We start from the raw sequence: 22,481 nt of genomic DNA, 5'->3' as shown, positions 1-22,481 counted from the left end.
TTCTCTGCGTTCTTGGGTCAGTTTTTCCCTGGAATTGACAGTCTGGTGGGAGTGTTCAGATCTGCTCGGCTTTTATGGGGCACTCAGGAGATGGGGGAGTGAGAAGCCTTGAGTGATTCCTTTGCAGTGAGACAGATTTCTACGGGCATCTGTTTCCCTGGGTAAGACTTCGTAGGTGGTGATTCCGACACGCTGCGTTCCCAGGCTGGGTACTGCCAGCGGCATCAGCTTCTGGGGTTGGAGAAGTTGGGGCCACCGGGTGTCAGATACAGAAATTCTGGGAAGGCCAGTCCCCCGAGTCCTGCCCACCGGGGTTGTCAGAGTCCTTCTGGCTAATCTCTCAGGCTCCCAGTTAAAGGGGAGGGTTGGAGGGGCTCCTCACCTCCCCAGGAGGGCTTCGGGCTCTACTGCATAGGTTTTAGAAGGAGGTTGCTTGGTTGGACTTCTCTGGGACCTGCGAATAAAACCTCTGAATTACGAGATGTACGTTCACGGTGGAATTCTCTGGTCAGTGGGTGGTTGGAGGTGAGAGGTGCAGAACTAGATTCTCTTTAAGAGCACTATGGGTGGGGGGATTGTACAATAGGAAGAAGAGTCCGATTTATTGCTGAAAAGGTGGCCCCCGTCCTTGCATACAGTTTGCTGTACATACTGCAGTGATCAGATGCATCTCTACCCCAACGTGTAAAAAGCTCTAGAGGCTATAGAAGGCTGTGGGGAGACTCCTGACTGCATCTTAGAGACCTCCCCTTATCAAAGGTAACACTTTCCTAATCAGATTCTTGTATTTGCCTGTGGAGGCTTCTGTTCTCTCACTTTAATTTCATTTGCTCGCTGACCCCTAACCCCTGAATTCACCCCGCTGTGCTGCTTCTGGCCTTGCTGAGCTTAGGGACTGGCCTTATGGTGATAATATGGCACTGAACTCTTCTCTAACCTTTGTCAGTTTAATTTACAAAGTTGAATTAACCTTTGATTCTTGCATTTTCTATATTTGACCTATTTTTTTTTCTTTTTATCTATTTTTTTTCTCTGTTTCTGTCTTTTCCTTCTCTTTCCTCCTTCCCCCTCCCTTTCCTGTGTCTGTCGTCACACATATCACCTTGGACGTCACCGGGACATCCCCACCGCCACATTTGTTTTTAAACACCCACATTTTCTCTGGGGACCCATTGCTTGGCACCTGCAGCGACCTTGGGAGGCTCCACCACGTCCTCCACCTTTGTCTCATTGCTTTTCTCTGCGGTGACTCTTCTCTTGCTCTGTTAGGAACTTGAATGCCAAAAAACTAAATTTGCCTAAGAGCCCGGTTCCTATGAGAATGATCAGTGCCCCCTTTGGAAGGATCTGTCAGGACTGCCATGGCCACACCACCAAGTTGTCTGTGCAAGAGGAAGGTTTGGCAATTGGAAAAAGCTGGACCTCCACACCTATTACCCTTCACAGATACTTTTGTGCCACTTCATAAGGAGTTTGCCCCCTTTTTCATAGCAGTATAAAAATGTTTGGGAGCTCTTCTCTTTACACTCTCTCTCTCTCTCTCTCTCTCTCTCTCTCTCTCTCTCTATATATATATATATATATATATATATATTAAAAGAACAACAACAAAAAACCATTACATCAGGTTTACAGAAAAGCTTCTGCACATCTGCTACTGGTTGCATTTCTGGTTCTTACCTGAAAATGATGTAGCAGAGAAGGATTTCTAAGTACTCTCTAAAGCTTGCATCAGATTGTTAAAATCACCCCGTGTCCCCACTGTAACCCTGTGCTCCTCTGCTGCCCTTCAATAAGTAGTTGGCTTCGCTTGCATTTAAGTGCCCCTGGTAAGCCCGCTGCGATTCACCGGAGCATTTTGCTGGCATGATGGGCAAAGTAAGTCCCCCTGTTGCCCATGCAGCGGAAGAACTCGGATTTGTTGAGTATTTTCTGGGGCTGATCCAACATTCTGGGAGGCGCTTTGGTCCTGGTAGTATAACCAGCACCTGACGCTGGCTCTGCGAACAGGGCCAACCTAGGACGTGCTCGGCACCTATGGGCTCTGGAAGGTGCGTGTCTCCCAGTCAGGGTGATACATGCCGCATGGCTACAGATCAGTCACAGACCTCGTGTCTTGGCGGATGTGGCCCAACAGTGACCCACACTATCACGTAAGCATCGGTCCCCCAGGTTGGAAGCATCCGCTGTGAGCCTGGTGCGAGCCACACCCCCTCCCCACACGTGCTCTGTAGAGCGCGAGGCAGGGCCAGCCCAGAGTGCCCATAAATTGGAACCCAGCCAGCCTGTCATACTGCCCGAGTGCCCCGACCCCCTGTCGGTCAGTGGTTTCAATGACATTTTGAAAATTCTGGTGGAAGCCAGCTGCCCCTCTGCTGTTGAGGGTAGCCCCCGCCATGCCCAGGAGAGGAGGTGAGGTGTGTTTGTTAAAGTTCCCCGTAGAGACTCAAGTGAATCCTGCTCAGTGGCGTCCGTGTCTGAGCTCAGGGGTACCTTCTCCTGAATAAAAACTCCCCCCTCCGTTGTGGTCACATATCATTCCACATATCTCATCTCTGAGCATCTCCACAGAAGTTTGATTTCTGTTCATTTTGGTTTCTTTACTTTTTGGTTCTGTTGTCATTTTTTAATGTTCAAAGACGAGCCTTTCTCTTTGGGAATCCAGATGATCCTGTGGTCTGCGGGGCAGAGCTGCCCGTGGCAGTGGGCACAGGCCCGTGTCCCCAGCGCTGGTAGTTTAGAGGGTCAGGTACACACACCGGAGGCCACAGGCCGCCCAACGGCTCAGCCAGGCAACGCCTCTCCCCCTGGCCCCGTTGGCCTCCAGCCCCGCCGTGAACCTCTCCCCCGGGATCCCCGATCTCCCGTCCCACCATGGCAGCGGGAGCAGACACGGTTCTTAGGCACAAGGCAGAGTATCAAGGAGAGGCCCACGGTGCCTCCGGGCCCGGCGTAGAATCCCAGGGCCATCAGGAAGGCAAAGGAGGGAGACATGGTCCTCACACAGGCCACCCATCACTGTCCCCTGACTCCCGGCAGGCTCTTGGTATCATCTTCGGCACAAGTTGCATATTCACCCAGGAGGGCCCATCTCAGCGGTCTGCCCCACCCTGGGCCCAGTCCCATAGGCAAGGGCCTATGTCTGTGTTTCTGAAGATCTGGCCCAAAGTGTGGGGAGGCCTGACATCCATGACCCTGTCCCCTCAGCTCAGTCTGGGCCAGACAGGCCTCAGCTGAAGCAACGTTGGGGTCATTGCATTGGCCCCATTTGGATAGGCCCGTGGTTTGTAAGGGACGCCCTTTCGGGAGACAGCATTCAGGCACGCCCGCCCCCACCGGACACTGAGCCACCCTCATGGTGGCTGCAGCCCTCAGCCCCGCCGGGAGCCCCTGAGACAGGCCCTGAAGGAGGGAACGCTCGCTGCCCCGCTCAGCCGCCCTGCCCCCGCGCCCTGTCTCAGTGCTGCCCGATCTCGACACGCCACAGGGCTTCTCTGCTCGTGTTTTGCAATATTTATACGGCAGGTTTGGATCACGTTTTTCCACTAATAAGAATGCTAACATTGTTGTGTAGATAATCAGCGAGGCCTTGATGAAGTTTACACCTTTGCATTATTAAAGGAAATAACAGTTCATGTGAACTCACCAGCGTGTTTGGATTTTATTTGATAGTTGTGTATCCTACAAAGTGCCAACATCCCTTTGCCTCCACCTCACAAGTACCTGGATTACTTTGATTGCCCCAGAGAGCCCTTTAAATTGGACCCCAAACTCGTAGCTTGCTGAGTGGAGTTCTAGTCAAAGGAATCACTTTCCCTTCCTCATGAGGAGTGATGCAGTGTTCTCAGCTCTCCTAAGAGCTGCTGTGGTTCACCGCCTCCTTGGACTTTCCCCAGCAGACAGGGCGAGGGGAAAGTGCCTTTGCGGAGCCAGAAGGTGGTCACCTTGGGATCAGGGGCACACTCTGGGCCACCAGAACCACAGCTGTGTTGCAAGTTCTCGCGATTGCACGGCTGCCTTAACGACTTCATATCCGAGGCTTCACAGAGTGACGTGGTGACAGAGAGAATCTAAGAGAAAGGCGTCCTTGGCAAGCCCTAGTCTGTTTATAATCACACTTAGTTGGATGCCTCCTGAAAGCCCCAAGACCAGCCGTCTATTCAGCAGATTCCAGGAAGGAACAAGCAGACGAGTGAACCAGAAGCTCAGCTTAATTGTTCCGAGAGTCGGAGGCGGGAGGGGGCACTTCTGCACTGATGTCCCGTGACGCAGTGACTTGGGCCGCCTCAACTGCAAGGTGGGAGATGTCTTCCCATTTTGAGGCATTTATGAGCATAGGCACTTGTAGGTCTCAGTCTTGGGCGAGCCAGGTGTTCAGTGCCGACACCTCCCAGACCAGGAACCACAGAGGATATGCAGCCCCAGCTTCATAGCCCTACCGTTCGGCGCAGCTCTAAGCCCAGAGGTTGTGGAGGAACTGCTCCCGAGAAGCACTCTATGTATGCAGGTGTGCAGATGGGGTTGCCAGGAGAGGTCAGGGGAAGGTCATGCAAAGATAGACCCCAAAGTTGTTTTCTTTTCCTTTTGTCAAATGTTAAGCAGGATGCAGGAGATAACCTTTGTCCTTCTAGTTTCCTGGACTAAACAATTCTGTAGCAGCCACCAAGAGGTAATGAATGTTGGCTTGACTTGGGTACCCTTTCATTTGCATTCTCTGTTTCCTTTATTTACAGTTTTTTTGTAAAAGCTCCACACATCCTTTCTCCAGCTTGAGGGGTACCTCACTTCCTCTGGAAGTCTAGACTCTTAATGGTGAACTGGGTGGTCCCTTGGGGATAAGTCTTTTTTCTCTCCATCCATCAAGTACATCAGTTAGGTCAGGGCCACCAGGTAAGACTGCACAGCTCATCCTTGGGTGGGGAGCCATAGGAACAGCTGTTATTCATTGTAATGCAGGCAGAAAACTTAGAAACAGTGGTCCTCAAAGTCCGGGGTGCATAAGAATCACTGGGGTGCTCCATCAAATCCTGAGCCTGAGCCTCAGCCCCAGAGATTCTGACTTGGTAGAATGGGGGAACCCCAGAATCTGAATTCTTAACAAAGCACCCCAGGAATTCTGCTGCAGGTGGAGAAACATTATGCTGAAAGGTATTTATTTTTCAACTAAAGATAAAATCATAAGACTCAATGAATAAAGATGGGACCTACCAATTGTCTTGCAGGAAAAAGTCCTGCTCGGTACACACTGTGGAGGACATGGACATTAGGGAATCTGTACCCTGTGCTGGGGACCGTAGGACATCTAACATGCAATGACAGGCCCTTAGAGTTGAAGAGGACCTGAAGACATCCTCTATCCTAGGCTCTGCCCAGTGCAGGAACCTCACCCAGAGCATTATGGTATCCCGGCCAAGGGATTTTCCAGCCTCTTCTTGAATGCCTCTGGCAACAGGGAGCTCTTCCAAGGTAGCTCACACCACACTTACATAGCTCTTGTGTGTTAGTTCTGTCTCACGTGAGCTCAAGTTTGCCTCCTCCCCCCATAGTTGCCATCCACTAGGGACACTGAATAAGACTGCTTCCTTCTCGTGACACACCTTTAAATATTTGGAGACAGTGTTCTCATCTCCAAGGCTAAACACTGTTCCTTTGTTCAACAAATACTCTTTGAACATTTCTTATAAGTTGGGTTGTCCTAGATGCTGGGGAGACAAGAGACAGGGTACCTGCCAGGATATTCTAGAGGGCGGGGCAGCCAGATAAAAGCATGTCAATGAACAGAAAATGACAGATAGTGGTAAGAAGAGCATAAAACAGGGTAATGTGGTAGGTACTGGGTAGAGGTGCCTGAGTAGATAAGAGGTCGAGGCAGGGGAGGGGGGAACCTCTGCAAGAAGGTGACATTTGAGCTGAACCTGCAAGAAAGCAAAGAGCCACCACAGGGTGCCGGGGCTGGAGGGTTCCAGGCACTGTGACAGGAACGGGCTGGGCGTGGTGAGCAGACAGAATGGAGCTGCTCCCGGCTAGAGCACAGAGATTGGAGGCAGGGCTCAGTGCCCTGAGTTACGATGGTCAGAGGAGTGGGAGAGTCCACAGCACGTGTAATACCTTTTAGACCAAGGGAAAGAATTTGAATTTTATATCAAATGAGAGAGAAGACCATTGCCCTACCTTCTGTTTTACATCAGTCTCGTTGCCCTCCTGGCCCTTGGAGGTGTTGGCCTTGGCCTTCAGAGCAGTGCAGCCCTCTGATGGGTCTGCTGAGCCCAGAGCACAGGTGGATAACAGCTGCTTCTCCCACACGGAGCAGCTTTGCAGTGGTTTGCTTCTCTTCCTTAGAGACCCGACTAGTTCCCTAAAACCATATTTATGTATAAACCTCAGAACGTGGCGTTAGTGCCTTTGAGTCCAAAAATACAGACATTCTTTCCCCACAAAAATACCTTAGGCTCCTTCTGCAGGAAGTAGACACTATTGGGTATGGGTGTCAGGTGGCCTCCAGCCCTGAGTCATGGGATGGGGAGGAAGCCCAAGGCCGTATTTCTTCCCTGTTCAGGGAAGCAGCTTTGGTATTCTGAAGACCAGGAAGGCCTGCGTGGCTTTCTTTGCTTTTGTGTGTGGATGTGTGAGCGCCGTGGGGGAGCAGAGTGGACGGTGTGCTACTGGGGAGAAGACCGGCTCTAGCTGACCGCAGGGACCCGTGGCCGGTTTCCTGCTGCCAAAGCCCGGAGACAGAGTGGTCAGAGCTGGGTCCTCTGAGCATGGAGCCCGTTGCCAGACTCGGGCCTTCCTGGGGAACAGGCTGTGTCTTCAGTGTGGGGTTGAAAGGGACCAGTGGGGGAGCCTGAGGAGGGGCTGGGAAGCAAGAACAAGGTCCCAAGGGGGCAAAAATATTCAAGATCCTAGGAGGTTCCTCCAGCGCAGGCCCAGCTGAGCCCTGGGTGCCAGGAATTAGGTTGCGAGTGGTCGTCTCTTATGTGCTGGCCAGTGGCCTATACACTGAATTGAAGTTAGAAATAAGGGCCATCAGAATAGGACAGCAGTTGGAGGAGCCCTGCCATGCCTGAGCAGGGCCCCTGGGACACACAGAGGGCCTCCCAGGAGCACAAACCACATGGAGACAGAGTGTGTGGCCCATCTCTGTCACCTTGGGTTACCTGTTCTTTCCATTATTTGGCACGTGATGTGGTCAGAGGCCCCTGGGCCTGGCCCAGATTCAGCAAAGGCCCAGTGAGACCCAGGTTGTGTTGGCCACAGTTCCTGCCTCCAGTCAACACGCCTGGGTGACCCAAGTGGGTCCGGAGGACACAGGAAGCTTCAGACAAGGTCTGGTGGTACGATGGGGCTGCCCCTCTGGAACCCTGTCCCCCCAGAAGAAAAATGAAGCAGGTATCCACTTTTCAGCCTGGGGTCATGTTTTCCATACTGGCTTCCACAGAGCTCTGCATGGGTCCTTGCTTCCCCCAGCACAGCCTTCCGCCTCCCAGACGCTGGTGGGAATCACCAAGCGGTCAGGGGTCCACCGCAGGCACCTAGCACCAATCACGAGGGGGCCCTATGGAGCCGAGCCTGGGGTCCTTCTGTGATACCATCAATAGCCCAGGGCCCCCAGGGGATTCTAGATGGACACCAGGGAGTAAGACACAGAGGTTGAGTCATTCCAGTGAGTCCAGCTAGAGCGGGGATGCTGGGCGCTGCTCAAAGGTGAGAATGTGTGTCCGTCTGTGGTAGGCACGTGTCCTGTGTGAGTGAGCCTGTCGTGCGTGGGTGCATCTCTGGGTGAGTCGGCTGGGTTTCTTGAAATCTGATCCAAGCGTGCCTGGCTCCCAGATGGTGAGTATTCCCCGACCTTCCACCTTGCCCTCTGGGCCTAGCGAGGCCCCCATATCTCCAGAGTAAGTGAGCTTCATTCGTCTTCCTGGTGCAATGAAGAAGGATATGGTCCAAAGTCGGGATCCTCTGGAGCGGCTCCTAAAGAGGGGGAAGGAAGCGCGGAGGTGCACGGGGCGTCTTGATGTGCCTGACGTCACCACAAGCCCAAAGGAAGCCCTAGGAAGCCTCTGTCGCCCCATCTGGGACCCTGTCCCTGGCAGCTCCCAGGGCTCACGGGGAGACCAACTGAGTGTGGGTTGAGAGCAGGGATGGAGACACATTGCCCAGTCTCCTCCTGACGTGTGGGTGCCTTGTGCCCTTGTCCCCTGGTCTATGAGAGGAGGCTGCCATCCCTCCCTCTCGAAGAAAGAGACGCTGTTGTCTCAACACCTGGGGGTGGAGAGGCCCCAGGGAAAGTGTCACTCTGAGCACAGATGCCACAGCCGTCCTGTGGGCTCTACCCCACCCCCAGGGCTGTTGCTCAGCAGGTCCAGGTCTGCATCTCAGCGTACTAACCAGCACCATCCCTCTCTCCCTCCCCCCACAAGCCAACGGCAGCCCCACCTCAGGCCTGAGCACGGGCGCCATCGTGGGCATCCTTGTCGTCACCTTCGTCCTGCTGCTGGTGGCCGTGGATGTCACCTGCTACTTCCTGAACAAGTGTGGCCTGCTCATGTGCATCGCCGTCAACCTGTGCGGAAAAGCCGGGCCCGGAGCCAAGGGCAAGGACATGGAGGAGGGCAAAGCCGCCTTCTCGTGAGTGCAGACCTGCCCGCTGCTGCGGAGCGCTACACTCTGCCCCGGCCTGGGGCCCAGCGAGGGAACCACCTTAGCTTCCCCATTGGAAACCCCGAGGGGAGCAGAGCATTAGAGAACTGTCTCGCAAAGCATGGTCTTCAGGGGTACCCGTTTAAAAAGCAGACAGCTGGACCCAACCCCACATCTAGAATCACACAGACGTTTGAAATCCCTCCATAGGTCAAAATGAGGGGAATTGTCAGAGCTCAGCCTGGAGGGGAGCTACCATGGAGGGGTCAGCATTTGAGAGACACACTTGCCTTGCTGCCGTTCATGCACCCATCATTCAACAAATATTTATGGTGCAGCCGCTACAGGCACGGCACCATCCCCAGGCATTAGGGGACAGCAGTGAACAAAGCAGGTGAAAGTACCTGTCCTCCTGGAGGACGATCCAGCGTCCTCCTGCAGGATGTGCTCCAGCATCTCTGGAGAAACAGATCCTGATCCAAATAGCAGGAACCTTCACAGACTGTCACTGGGTGGGGCTGAGGTGGAGCGAGGCGAGAAGGGACGGAGCAAGGAAGTCAGCTGTTAGCACCACCCCGTGCCAGGCACTGTATATACACACACATACGTCATGTACTTATACATGTATGTACATGCACACGCACACACATGTACACGTTTTACGTACATATACGTATCGCTATACTTATACATGTATGTACTTACATATACTTATACGTATACACATACATACATCATATACTTTCACGTATACATACTTACATATATGTACACGTATACTTATATATACATCATATACTTATCCGTGCTCGTACTTACGTATACATGTGCGCATATGCGTACATACTTACGTGTATACAAATCTAGATGACTTGAGCGCTGGACTGTACCAGGCGGTACACTTTATATCCATTATCTCAGTTAATGTTCATAACGTCCAGGCAAGGTAGAGACTGTTATCTGCCCCATTCTCCAGGTGAGGAAACGGAGGTATGAGTGAGCAGGTCACACGGCTAGCAAGAGCGGAGGCTGAGATGCCGCACTTGACTCTGGTCCTGGATCCCACCGCCCCCCCCACCCCAGCCTCGAGCGAGGCACAGGTGCCTGAGCCGTAGCTGGCTTCCCTGGGAGCCCCCTGCATCCCCCAGCTCCCTGGGATGGAACCAGCAGAGCTGTCTCCACAGGAAAGATGAGTCCAAGGAACCCATCGTGGAGGTGCGAACTGAGGAGGAACGGACCCCAAACCACGACGGAGGGAAACACACAGAGCCCAACGAGACCACGCCGCTGACGGAGCCTGAGTACGTGGGCGGGGCGGGCTGCCACCTCCTCGGCAGAGCCTCACAGCCACCACATCACCCTGCGCACAGCTCCATGCCTCCCACCTACGGCTCCCCAGCCGAGCGTGGCAGGCTAGAATTCTGGAGTGCTGGGCCAGGAACGCCTGACCCCACTCTCTCCCTAGAGAGGAGGCATTCCTGATTCTACCTGGGTGGCTGTGGATGCCTTAAAGGCTCCGTGCATACACGGGATCCCTAGACGCTGTGCCCAGGTCACACACACATTCTGGAAATGGCTTAAGGAGACAAAACTTCATTGAGAGAGGCTGAGCTTAGCAGATTCTGTTTAGGATTTCCAAGAATTCTAGGGTTTTCTGCCTTCTTCCTAAAAGGGCGAGGGAAGCTGGGGCCCTGGTAAAAGCTCCCTGGTTCTCCTGGTCTCGGAAGCCTTGGGGACCCCCAGTCAGAGCCACATCCAGCTGTGATGGCAATGACCACGTGGGTGTCGTGGGTCCTGTGGGTTTGAAGGAAATGGAGTTTAATGGAAGCACAAAATCTCTGGCTGGACCACCCACAGCCCTGAGGGACCACGTGGAGCCCTCTTTGTCTCCGGGGCAGGTGGGCCCAATTCCCCAGGGACCTAGGTATGACGCCTGCGGTGGTGGACGCTGAGCTCCAGCTGGCCTCTCCCTGAGTCAAGATGCAGGCAGGGGTCCGAAAGGGCCGCCAGGGCTGTAGGGAAGGGAGCCCGTGCAGACGGGGAGGGGAGTCAGCAGGGAGGAAGGTGACAGGCCCTGTTAGACTGCCGAGTTCTCTGTTGTCTCCTGTGTCCTCTTCTGCCCGCCTGGGCGTGTGCTTCCTCTGGCGTCCTCCTCTCTCTGTGGGCCTGTGTCCATGCCTGTGCGTCCCCGCATGCCAGCCCCCGGCCCCCGCCTTGGCCTCCGCCCCTCCTGGCTTCTCTGTCCGTCTCAGCTTCATCGTCTATCTCTTCTACTTCCTGTCCTCCCCACAGGCTGCCTGCTGACACCACAGCCACTGTTGAGGACATGCTGCCTTCTGTCACCACCGTCACCGCTAACTCTGACACTATCACCGAAACCTTTGCCACTGCTCAGAACAGCCCCACCAGTGAGACCACCACCCTCACCTCCAGTATCGCCCCCCTGGCCACGGCCACCCCCGATTCAAACTCTGTGCCCGCCGGCCAGGCCACCCCTTCCAAGGGGCCCGGCGTCGCCGCCACCTCCCCGCCCCCAGCCTCAGCCCCCAAGGTCGCCCCCCTCGTTGACCTGAGCGACCCCCCGACCTCAGCCCCCGCCGCCAGCAACCTGTCCTCTAGCGTCCTGGCAAACCAGGGGGGCGTGCTGAGCCCCAGCGCCCCTGCCAGTGCGGGCGAGGCCCCCAAGGCCCCTCCGGCCAGCAAGCCGGTCCCCCCCCCGGCCGGGGCAGCCGGTCCCCTAGCAGTGGCACCGACGACCCCCACCCCAGAAGTCCCCCAGGCCAAGCAGGAGGCCCCCGGCACCAAAGGTCCGGACCCTGAGCCCACCCAGCCCGGCGCCGCGAAGAGCCCGGCCGAGGCAGCCAGGGCCCTCGCCAGCCCGAAGAGCGAGGCGGCCTCCATCAGCGCCACAAACCCTGCCCAGGGCGAGGACTTTAAAATGGACGAAGGGAACTTCAAGACCCCAGATATTGACCTTGCAAAGGATGTTTTTGCAGCCCTGGGCTCTCCTGCTCCCGCCGCTGGGGCCAGTGGACAAGCCCCTGAGCTTGCTTCTTCCACTGCCGACGGCTCTGTTCCTCCTGCACCAGCCAAGACCGAGTACGGCCTCTCTCTGTCCATTGTCGTCGGGTGGTGTCCCGTGGTGGTGGTGTGCGTGTGTGCTGTGTCCTCCCTGTTAGATGTGTCTTCAGCCTACTCCAGAGCTTCTCGGAGGCGACTGTCAGCCAGGGGCTGGGCCGAGGCAGAGAGTGGGGACAGGCAGCAGGCCCGGCAGGCAGCCGCCTGCTGACTAATTAGGCCACGTTAATTAGGTTTTATCCTTATCGTCCTCGCGGTGGCGTCTGTTGCCCCTGGAGGAGCCTTTGCATTCGGGCCACTGATGAGCGTAGCTTGGGAAGTGAGCTAAGGAGGTCAAGGTGCCCTGATCGGCAACGCTGGGGCCCACAGACAGTGTGTCATCCAGGGCAAGACCGAGTCCCCACCAGAATGGCACGGGTATCCGGGAAGTAAAGAGGCAGACCCTGAGGCTCGTGTGGGGAGAGGATCTGTGTGGTCTAGGAGGCCCTGTCACACTCCAACCGACACACCTACCCACCCACCCTTGCTTCTCCTGCCCTTGAGGGACTGGGGAGACGCAGAGCTCCCAAGCACTGAATGACTGCTGGGTCTTCCAAGTTCGAGGCCAGGTCCTTCAGCTTACAGGTTTCTTCAGCGTGAGGCCAAAACGCAGGGGCACCAGCTGGGGCTGGGGTCTGAGTCTGCTCTGGTGTGTCCTTAAGCCAGATTCTCACTCTTGGGACTGATAGAGGCAGAGTCAGACAGAGGTTTTTACAGAGGCTCCTGTGGCTGCTCCCAGATAAGCGGAGGTGCTGCCCCCAAGAGCAGCAAGGGGACCCTCCCCAGGAGCCCCGAATCTGTCAGAAAATAAAAGGACAGCCCCGCCCACCCAGCTCCCCTGCAGCCCGGCAGCCCACTCTGGCCTCTCACCAGACTCCCATGGAAAGCTGCCTCAGTAACAAAGAGCATTTTCTTACCCTGCCCTGGCAAGCCATAGAGGCATCACCAGGAAAGGCAGAGCACAGAGGGGTGGGGGTGAGGACAGGCAAGCGCAGGTGGTTTGCAGAGGGCCCCCTGGGATCAGTACCAGGGAGCCCAACATACATGATTTATGCCAAGCTGGGCTGCTGCAGCCATGCAGCGTGAGGAAAAGCCTGCACCTGCCGCACTTACACCACCCCAGGTAAGGCTGGAGCCCCTGGCGTCAGATTAGGGCCGGAAGGGCTCCTTCCGCTGATTCGGTGGCTCTCTACTTTGGCTGCAAGTTAGAACCACTTGGGTGCTTTTAAAAGTCACCACATTCGTACCACTTAAATCAGGATTTCTGGGGACACGGCCCAGGCATCAGTGATTTTTAGAGACTCCAGGTGATCCTGACATGCAGCTGAGTTTGGAGACCAGTGCTCTAACTGGAGCCCCCTTTGAGGAACTGGCCAGAGGGTGCGTTACTGCAGACCGTGGCCTCAGTGCTGTTTTCCTGATTCTCCGCAGGAAGGGTCCTGTAGAAGCAAAGCCGGAGTGCCAGGAGACAGAAACGAAGCCAGCGCCAGCCGAAGTCAAGACGGTCCCCAACGATGCCACACAAACAAAGGAGAACGAGAGCAAAGCATGATGGGTGACGAGACACCAGCAAAGATCAAAATTAAAAGTGACACAACAGCTTCACCAGAGCATCTCCAATATCTCATACACACACACACACACACACACACACACACACACACACACATCTCATTCCTCTAGTGTCTTTTGCCTTTAAAAAAAAAAAACTAAGCAGATCAACGTGGGATCTCCTTTTTGTAGGTTTATAGAAAGGGTTCCTTTGCTGTGCACTCACTTGTAAGAAAATGAGACAAAAAGGTGAAACCCACAGCCAAACTAGGACTCTCTGTTCCCTGAAACCATTTAAAAATCAAACAAAAGGACCCCAAATTAAGAATCTAGGAAGCTCAGAAAAATAAAATATCTAGGTTCAGGAAGACCGCACTTGGTGTTGCCCAACTGGCACAGACCAGGTTCAGAGAAATACTTCCAGACACTAAGACTAACCGAATGAACAAAGTCCAAGTTTATTTTTATACTTTCAGTCGAGTTTGAACTCTGTAAAACCTCATAAATAAGTTATAATTTCTGTTCACTTTGTATTTGTTCAGTATGCAAAGTGTGTCACCCTTTCTAGCTGAATTCAATTCCCACATAGACTCTTGTTTTGTAGGAAGAATGCCAAATTGCAGCTTCTGGGGGTAGATCTCAATTTGCAGTATTCGGATTTCTTTTCCTTTCCTTTTCTTTTTCCTTCTTTTTTTTTAACCTTTCTGCCAACTTTGCTTTCCAGTGTTTACAAGTTGACAAATGTTTGACTTCAGTTGTGTTTCAATGTCCGTGTAAAATGGCTGCCTTTTTTTTAAGTTACAAGTACTGCCTAGGGGTGTAGGATCATCACAGGACAGCGTCACGAAATCTGATTGTTTACAGTGGCTCTTCCCCCCTTTCTGATTTGAAATTTTTGCCTGTGTGCGACTCAGGTGAAAATTCATCTCGTTCTGGAATGGTTTTGCTTTCGGGTTTTCGGTTCTTTTTTGTTTCCTAGGGGGTTAGACCACTTCTGATTAGCTACCACCTGCCTGTTATCTGTGAAAAGGATCTGCTCCCCAGGCATCCCTGTCCTTCCTTTTGAAGGACTCTTAGGCTTTGTTGAATGAAGCAGAGAAGATTGTATAGTTGGGGCTGGTCTTGGTGAACACACATTTTTACCCCAAACATCCCCTTTTTTGTAGAAAGCCAAATAAAATATATACGTACAATTTCCTTTTGAGCCCAGAATCTAGATTTGAGCGGAAGAGCATGTGTGCTTCAGGGAATTAGTGTCTTTTTTTGGAAGTGTGTTGAAGTAAAATAACATCGGCCTTCTGTTCACTTAGGCAGCGTTTGTAGAAACAAAAGAGAGAGAAAAAAAAAAAACAAAACCCAACCTGCTGTCTGGAGTCATAACACAACTTTCCTGGATTGGAAACCAAGTGGGGGAAAGAAAAATACAGAAACTTTAAGGGGGATGGGAGGGGGGAGAAGGGAAAAGCCAGCCCTTTGTATAGAAATTTTGCTTTTTTTTCCTCATTCTACTTTAGAACTGCAAGCTTGTGCACTGTGGAAGCGTGAATATTTTAGTGTGAAACGTGTTTTTGTCATAGTATTGAAATAAAACTTCAACATAGTTTGGTTGTGGAAGGTATAGCAGATAGTTCAGAAAAAAAAATATTCAGGAAACAAAAATAAATCTTAAAAGGAATTGAAGCCTTTAAACAAAGAAAATGAAGTCAAAGCGATTGTGTTAATGAAGATGATGCCAAGTCAACAGAAATCAGCACCCTGCAGGTCACCTTTCGCAAGGTACAAAACAGCAAGAGGTTAGGGTAGCAAGACTTCCCCGAGTCTGTTCTGTGGGCCACACTCCCCAGTGTTCTGACACTTCCGCAGACTCATCAATGGCGCTATGCTAGATAATCACATCAAACTGTGAAAAATAATGGTCTTGTCATTTGCTCAGTGTGGGGTTATTTTGCATTTTCTCAGCTCCTGGGGATGGAAATGGAGGATCCCTGTCTACACAGCTCTGGCCCTTTGATGTTAGGACTTGCACAAATCTATGGTTCGAATGCACAGGCCCTCAGGAACAAGTCAGGTGAAGACAGTTGTTAGAGCACACAGAGCACACAGCAGATGGGAGCTCCTGGGCGTCTGAGACAGACGGGGAGGACCCAGCGGGGAGTGGTAGGCTCTTGGTTCCCCAGGTTGCCAGTGGAATCAGTTCCTCATCTTGTGATGTTAATGGCTTTGACTACCTAGGCCAAGCCCACACTATACCTCGTCAAGACTGTGCATCTCACTCCAAGGGGTTGTGGTCAAATAAACTGATTTTGGGTTCCGGTGGTTAGGAAGAGAAAGAGGTATGGTCAACCCTCAGATAACCTGGCCCAGGGCAGCTGACTCCCCTGCCCCCTCCCTAAACCCTGGTTCTGCCATTGGCTGGAACCCAAAACTCTGCCAACCTTTTGTTTTGCCTCTCTCCCATCATACATAGATTTGTCTCTGCATGCGTGAGCTTTCTTTTCTTTAAAAAAAAAAAAAAAGAAACAGAGCAATGCTTTCTTTAAAATCAAAGAGGGAGTCACTTTATTTTCAAGACGTTCTATCTTTTACGTTAAAGGATAAAAGCTTATAGTTTTCCTTTTTTTTAATTTTTTGAAGGAGAGATCACTCTACCGGTTTCCAGTGGCTATGTGTCTATATGTGTATGTGCCATACATATGTATTCACATAAATACCGGCGTGGTCAGATTCTGCTGGAGGGGCACTCAAGTGCCATGCACAGGGCCTCGGAACCCTGAAGGGCCGTAGTATATATAGTGCAGCTTTGAAGTGGAACGCTATTTTCACACTTTTCTCTGGAGCCTTCCGTCCCAGGTTTTCACTGTAGGCTGTCTGTCTGGATGGTGGTTCTCAGATCTCCATTAGCATCTCTACCCAGCATTCCCGACTTCGGGGGCCTTCTCTCTTGTTACAAACTTTTTACCAAGTGAAACATCGATACCACCTTTGTTTCCATTCTCACTGGTGTAAATACTGTGTACTAACTGAGAATTTTGACTTTGCATTCTGTCAGAATACTTGTGTTCAATAAAAATTGAAAGAAAAAAAAAAGCTCTTATGGTCCAGCTGGGATTTATTTCAGATCCGTGGAAGTCTGGCATGTGTATCAAATGTGGAAATGCCTCTGGTATTTTTTTTTTTTTTTTTTACCTCATTTAAATCCAGGGTCTTGAGTTCATGTTGCCTGAATGATAGTTTTTAGTCTTTTCTCTCAGGTTGTTAGAGGAGTCCTCGTTGAGAAGGGCCAGACATCAGATTCAGAAAGACTGCATTCAAATCCTGGTTCTGCCACTTTCCTGTTGACCTTGGAAGAGTTACCTAATCTCCTCCAGACTCAGTTTCCTCTTTTGACAAACAGGAAATACCAAGCTGTTAGAGTTGGGGTGCTGGGTAATGAACGAAGCAGCATATAGGAAAGCCTTGGCACATAGTAGGTGCTCAACGAATGGCAGTAGAGCTGTTGCCTCCCTGGTGTGTGATAACAGCAAACCCACCTGGAATAACAGTGTGCACCTGAGCTCCAAGGTGCCAACGCCGAGGTAGATGCATGAGGCTACTCCAGAATACGTGATGCCTCTCCTATTACTTTGTCATCCCGTTCAGCACGTGGAGCCTTAATTCAACCCCTGGGATTTACTGAAACCTCTGATCTAGACAGAGAGTGAAGAAAACATTGCCTCAGCTCAGAATTCTCTTGCATACGCTGCTGTCTGGCTGTGTTGGGAGCAGCAGCCAGTAGAGTTGGGATCATCTATTAGACTATGGAATCAGGAGTTCCTGGGGAAGAGGCCAGGACGAGGGTGAGACAAGCAAGGAGCCCAGGGAGCAAAATGTAACTCCTTCTCAGGGCCAACCCCGCACCTGCGCGAATCTGAGTGACACCATCTTTCGGGTCTATGGCCCTCACGCTGGTTTCAGCCTGGGTCAGTGGAGCCTTCTCCTGGGGTGGTATCTGCAGCCACTCCCAGAGTTTGTCCCTTCCCTGGCCCTAGGGCCTGTTTAAATGGCACAGAACGACATGCATCTATGTGACTTCCTGTGGCACGGATTTCCAGCTGCATGTGGGGGGAGGGGCTCTAAGAGCACATTGCTTTTCAGGATTTGGGTAACCCTCTCCATTGATCCATGAGGGCTTGCTTCCAGAGCCTTCCTCCTTCAGGCTAGTCTCCTCTCTGATTCACTAAGTATTTCTCGAGTGTCTCAAGGTGCTCCAAGAGACAGCAGTGAACAAAACACTCTCCGGTGGGATGTGTGTTCAGTGTGGGGCCGAGGATTCTAGACCTAGTACATTGTGGAGTCATTGGGCTGTCCACCTGCATTCCATTTCTCCCCCCTCCTTCCCAGCACGTGACAGGATTACACTTCTCTCTTCACTTCCAGTAGATGTGGCCACGTGGCTTGCTTCCCACGATGATACAGGAGCAGGGGAGTGCATGTCCCTTCCAGGTGGAGCCTTTGAAAGCCAGTGGATCTCTTCCCCTGCCACAGCAGTCAGCAGCACTGCACGTGGTAGAAGTGCCATCACCTGGGCCCAGAGTGAGGGGTGTGAACAGAGGACCCATGATGGGCATGGCGTGTGCATGTGGGATCAACCCAGTAAACGTTTTAACAACCAGCTCTCCAAAGAAGGAGGGGAGGGGTGGGTATATAAGTACGGGGTGTGTGTGTGGTGTGTGTGTATGTTTATTAGAAACTTTGCCGATATAAAGAATGCAATTTACAAAGAGTAAAACAAACTACCCTACGCTGAAATGCCATGTACCCAATCAATACAGATGCTTTGGTTCATTTTTGTTGAAGTCTTGGATCCATAATCAACCTACGGCTGCAACTGATGGATGAGCGAACTTCCAACGTGACTGTTGCCTGGTACATTCACTTATGTTAATAAGTAAGACGAAAGCGACACGATGAAGACCGATGGGTCCGGACTTCACTCGTTTATCAGTGGTGAGCAACCTCTTTCCCGAATCAGGTGTAAGTGTTTGAACACTGCTTCAGTTTCTGCTCTTCCCGGTGTAACGGCTGCAGACGTGACACACTTTGAAGTGTAACCTGCATCGTAAGTATTTGCCCCGTCAGTTTTTTAAGTCTAGACAAACACACAGAGAGACACAAAAACAGTCACACCCTGATCTGTAGCCTTACTGATTTCCGGGGTGTGTAAATATTCCCAATATGGCTGATTTCTACATGTCATCACTGCATGAGGAGTTAGGTAGAAATGCACAGCAGCACGTACTATATATTAGTATTTCCACAATACAAATAAAAAAGACATAGATAACCTCAAGCACAGAGGTCCTAATAATATGGAGTAATAATAATAAACTTCATATACATTAATAATAATAGTAAAATGTTGTAAAACAATGGAGATCTGATGCGTTTTGAGTAGGTACTGCCCTCATTTTTAATGTTTGTATGTAATTTAACTTTTAATAATGACCGTGCTTAACACTGACTTAAATTTCCTGAAAACTTAACAATTGGCTCTTCTGATCCAGTACAAGCTGGCTCCAGCATACCACTGGATAACCCTTTATGTTATAAGCCACTTCACCTTGGGATCTGTTACCATAACGTTATTTAGCCTATCACGGCTGAATCAGGGAGTGGTCAGTCCTACGGACAACAATAAGTCCAGGTGAGGGGGGAGGTCAGAGTAGTCTTCTCTGAAATGATGACATGGGGCAGTGACCTGAAAGAAGTGAGCTACTGAACTGTGCAAGAATCTGAACGAAGATCTCTCAGGCAGCGAGAACGGCAAGTGCAAAGGTCCTGAGGTAAGGACTTGCCTGGTGCATTTGATAAAGAGCAAGGAGGGCAGTGTGGCCGGAGCAGAGAGCAAGGGATGGTGTAGGACAGAGGCTGAAGAGGTAGGAGATGAGTCAGTGGTATCCACAGCTAGACCACATAGGGTCTGTAGACTATGGTTAGAATTTTGGCTTTTTCTTCAACTAAGATGGAAAGCCAAAGGAAACCTTTTAGCAGAAGACTGACATGACTTTTAAGTTTTAAAATTGTCACTCTGGCTGCTGGGTAGAGAATAGACCACAGCAGGGGAAGAGAGGAGGTAAGGGTACCAGTTAGGAGGCAATGATGTAGATGAGGCAAGATGGAGTGTGTGGGGCAAGCTGGATCCAGCGGAAGTGGACAGTGGCCAGATTCTGGCTCTGCTGACGGTCAAACTGTCAAAAATGGATAATAGATTGGATGTGGATTTGAGCGTGGCGTCAAGGATGACTTCCAGATCTGGGGCTGAAACCATTGAAAAGATAGGTTTGCCACCTACTCTCTAAAAGGAGTAAAGAAGAAGCAGAGTTTGGGGATGCAGACTCTGGTTCTGGACACCTTAAGTCCGAGATCCATGCGAACACCCTAGTGAAGATTTTGCATAGTCTGAAGCTCGAGTGTCTGGAGACGCGGGTAGAAGCTGTCAGCACAGAGCTTGGGTTTAAAACCCTGGCACTTGGTGAGGTCACCCAGGAACGAATATAGATGAAGAAGAGGAGAGAACCAAGCATGGAACCTGGAAAAGAAAATTCACAGGCAGCTCTAGGTCAGGGAAGAAACTGAATGACTCTTTATCTGGCGCTTAGAACAACGGCATTTACACAGGGGGTCGGCGGAGGGACAAGCTCTCACCGACAAGGTGAAAGACCACCCGATTCCGTCTGATTCCAGGCTGTCCCTGCCGTGCGCAGTCTCCGTACTATGCCTCTCACATGTCGAAGGCTTGACGTGTGCTCAGGATCTTTCTCTCCCCTGAAGCTCCTCCGTCGCCCTGGCTGACTTCAGCGCTTTATGCGCACAGCCCTTCCAAGACGCAGCTTGACCTCCTCGTCTCCGTTCCCTGGTCCAGCACGTCAACCACTCGTTCCCAAAATGCCAACACTCCTTCGCCTCGATGTTCTCACTTTGCGTCTCTCTTGAAAAACTCCAGCCCTGGAAAATCGTCTGGCTGCCAGCTCTTTGCTCACCCCCGGACAGCTGGCCGCCTTTGGAGAGAATCCAGGTAATCAGTCACAATAGTACGAATAGGTAAGTCCCTCTCAACTAGACTCTGGCACCAGCACTGCTGGACAATCTTACGGATATTTCTCAGCAACTCGTTGATAGGTTACAAAACGTCTTCACTTTCCCCAAACCAACCCCTCCCTCAGCCACGCCTTCCATCTCAGCTTATGGTCTTGCTTCCTTCTCCTAAAGGAAAAGTACGGTTGGCAGGAAGGAGCAACCTCAAGCACCCACACAAAACCTACAACCCCTCTGTCCCCTTCCCCTCCCCCCGCCACTATCTCTTGGCTCCCGTATGAGGAAGCAGCATTTCCCCTTCCTAAAGGCTATCTCCATCCCTGGGTGCTGGCCCTTCTCTCCGCCTTTCATGGGGTCTTTCTTCATCCATTCAAGATCCATTCCACAAACATCATTGAGCACTGGCCCCAAGGCCATGACTGTTGTAGGTGCTGGGGAAACAATGACCCCCCTCTCATGGAGCTTACACCTAAATAAATATACGAGTCAAGGCTAAGTGGGTAAGAAATATGCAGTGAGGAAAGGATGCTAGCAGGTCATGAAGGAGGAAGGGCTGTTTGATATGGATATCCTCAGGTCTCTGAGGATCTGGCATTAAGCAGAGACCTCAAAACATGAAGCAGCACGTGTTCCACGCACTCAGAGCCTTTCTCGGCTGGCAGGCTTGCGTGGTGGGTCAGACTCTCGAATGAATATGACATGAAAATTTTTTTCCAACGTTGAACTTAATTTCTCCTTCAATGTGCCATGCCATGGGGTGGTAGAGATGTAATCTCCATCGAACTAAGACCTCAACCCTCTCAGTGTTGCTGCCACGCCCCCTAATCGTGTTAATCTCCAAGCCCATCACAGTGATTTTCCCTTCATACTCCATGTGCCAGAGTTAGTGGAAAAAATTGTATTTCCTTAATTATGCCAGGCTGTTTCTCACTTACGGGTCCTGGCATGTCCAAGCGTTTCCTACTTTCTCTGGAATCCTCTCCAGCACCCGCAATGCCCACTAATCCTTTACTTTTACTTCATCCTCAGGTCTCGGCTTAAATATCTCCTGCTCAGGTAAGCCTCTCCTGACACCTGATCCAGGTTGCATACTCCCCTGTTCGATGTTCTCTCCAGGGCCAGTATACAGCTGGCACTCGCAAGTACGGTTGTATCAGGTGGTTAAAATATTGAAATGCTTCTTCGCTGTTGGAAGCAGCTGCTGTCACCCAGCCCCTCACACAGGATCTTTCAGATGCCCCCAAGATCTCACAGCCCACGGGGTTGCACCTGACCCTGAAGAGGGTCTTCAGGGTTCTATCCTCGTGCTCTAGCTGGTGTCCATAGCTAACGTAACCCCACACTTTTTTTAATCTCTAATGTAATGCTTCTCTTTCCCTCTGATTCTAAACTTCTCCAGGGCAGGTTCTGTGACTATCTTACTTGCTTGGCGCCTCATAAAGCACCTGCCACAAAGTAGGAGGTTGGTATTGGTCTGCTTCATGAATCATGGAGTGAACGAATGCATGAAGTGAACATATCTATATGGACACGAGCCATGGTTCCCTGCCCATGTTCATGTGTGTGTGTGTATGTGAGCGTGTGTGTGTGTGTGTGTGTGTGTAAGTGCAAACAGGGTCTGTACCTGGCCAGGGAAGATGCCTTTGAACTTGAACCACACAGCAGTGCCACTCAGTCTTGAAGAAGTCCACCCTAGGGACCAGGGAAGTGTCTGGTCATAGGGCTCACATGTGGCTGGAAAGGGTCTGCTCTGCCTGTCCCAGTCCCTGATCACCTTCCTCCAGGCTGGTAACCAAGTCCAGCCAGTGAGCAGCCCCTCCACGATGGAGCCAGGCTGGGAAGACTCGGGTTAGGAGATCATGAAAGGCAAGAACATCGCAGCTGGGTCGACCCCATCCTGTTACTCAAACCCACGGTTATCTGACGGGCAGGACTGACCAAGCTAGCCCAGGAACCTCCTTCTGTGGAGTTTCCTCTAAGGGGAGAATCTCTGGGCTGGGAGGCTGGGAAGAGCAAACAGAAGGCGAGAGAACAGGCTGGTGTGGTCTGTGAAGGCCTCCCGGTCCCCAGATCCGGGTGTCGGTGTGTTGGCCTGCCGG

General features: G+C 51.7%; 1 protein-coding gene across 3 annotated transcripts in view; it reads left to right on the top strand.

The window, feature by feature from the left end:
- The window catches only part of NCAM1 (neural cell adhesion molecule 1), a 323,397-nt gene extending 308,457 nt beyond the window's left edge, over positions 1-14,940 (top strand). For 2 of the 3 annotated variants that reach the window (XM_065881595.1, XM_065881594.1), the window contains 3 exons: positions 8,421-8,628; positions 9,825-9,941; positions 13,189-14,651. In XM_065881595.1, coding sequence (XP_065737667.1) covers positions 8,421-8,628; positions 9,825-9,941; positions 13,189-13,309 — 446 coding nt within the window. In that variant the 3' untranslated portion in view covers positions 13,310-14,651. Of the gene's footprint in view, positions 1-8,420; positions 8,629-9,824; positions 9,942-13,188 lie in introns of all 3 variants that reach the window. The other variant, XM_065881593.1, reaches the window with a different exon arrangement.
- The last annotated feature ends 7,541 nt before the right edge of the window (positions 14,941-22,481 follow it).

The sequence above is a fragment of the Phocoena phocoena genome, chromosome 8 (genome assembly GCF_963924675.1).
Source record: "Phocoena phocoena chromosome 8, mPhoPho1.1, whole genome shotgun sequence".
Lineage (NCBI taxonomy): Eukaryota > Metazoa > Chordata > Mammalia > Artiodactyla > Phocoenidae > Phocoena > Phocoena phocoena.
Note: the sequence above shows the minus strand (reverse complement) of the source record. Positions and strands in the feature narration are given on the sequence as shown.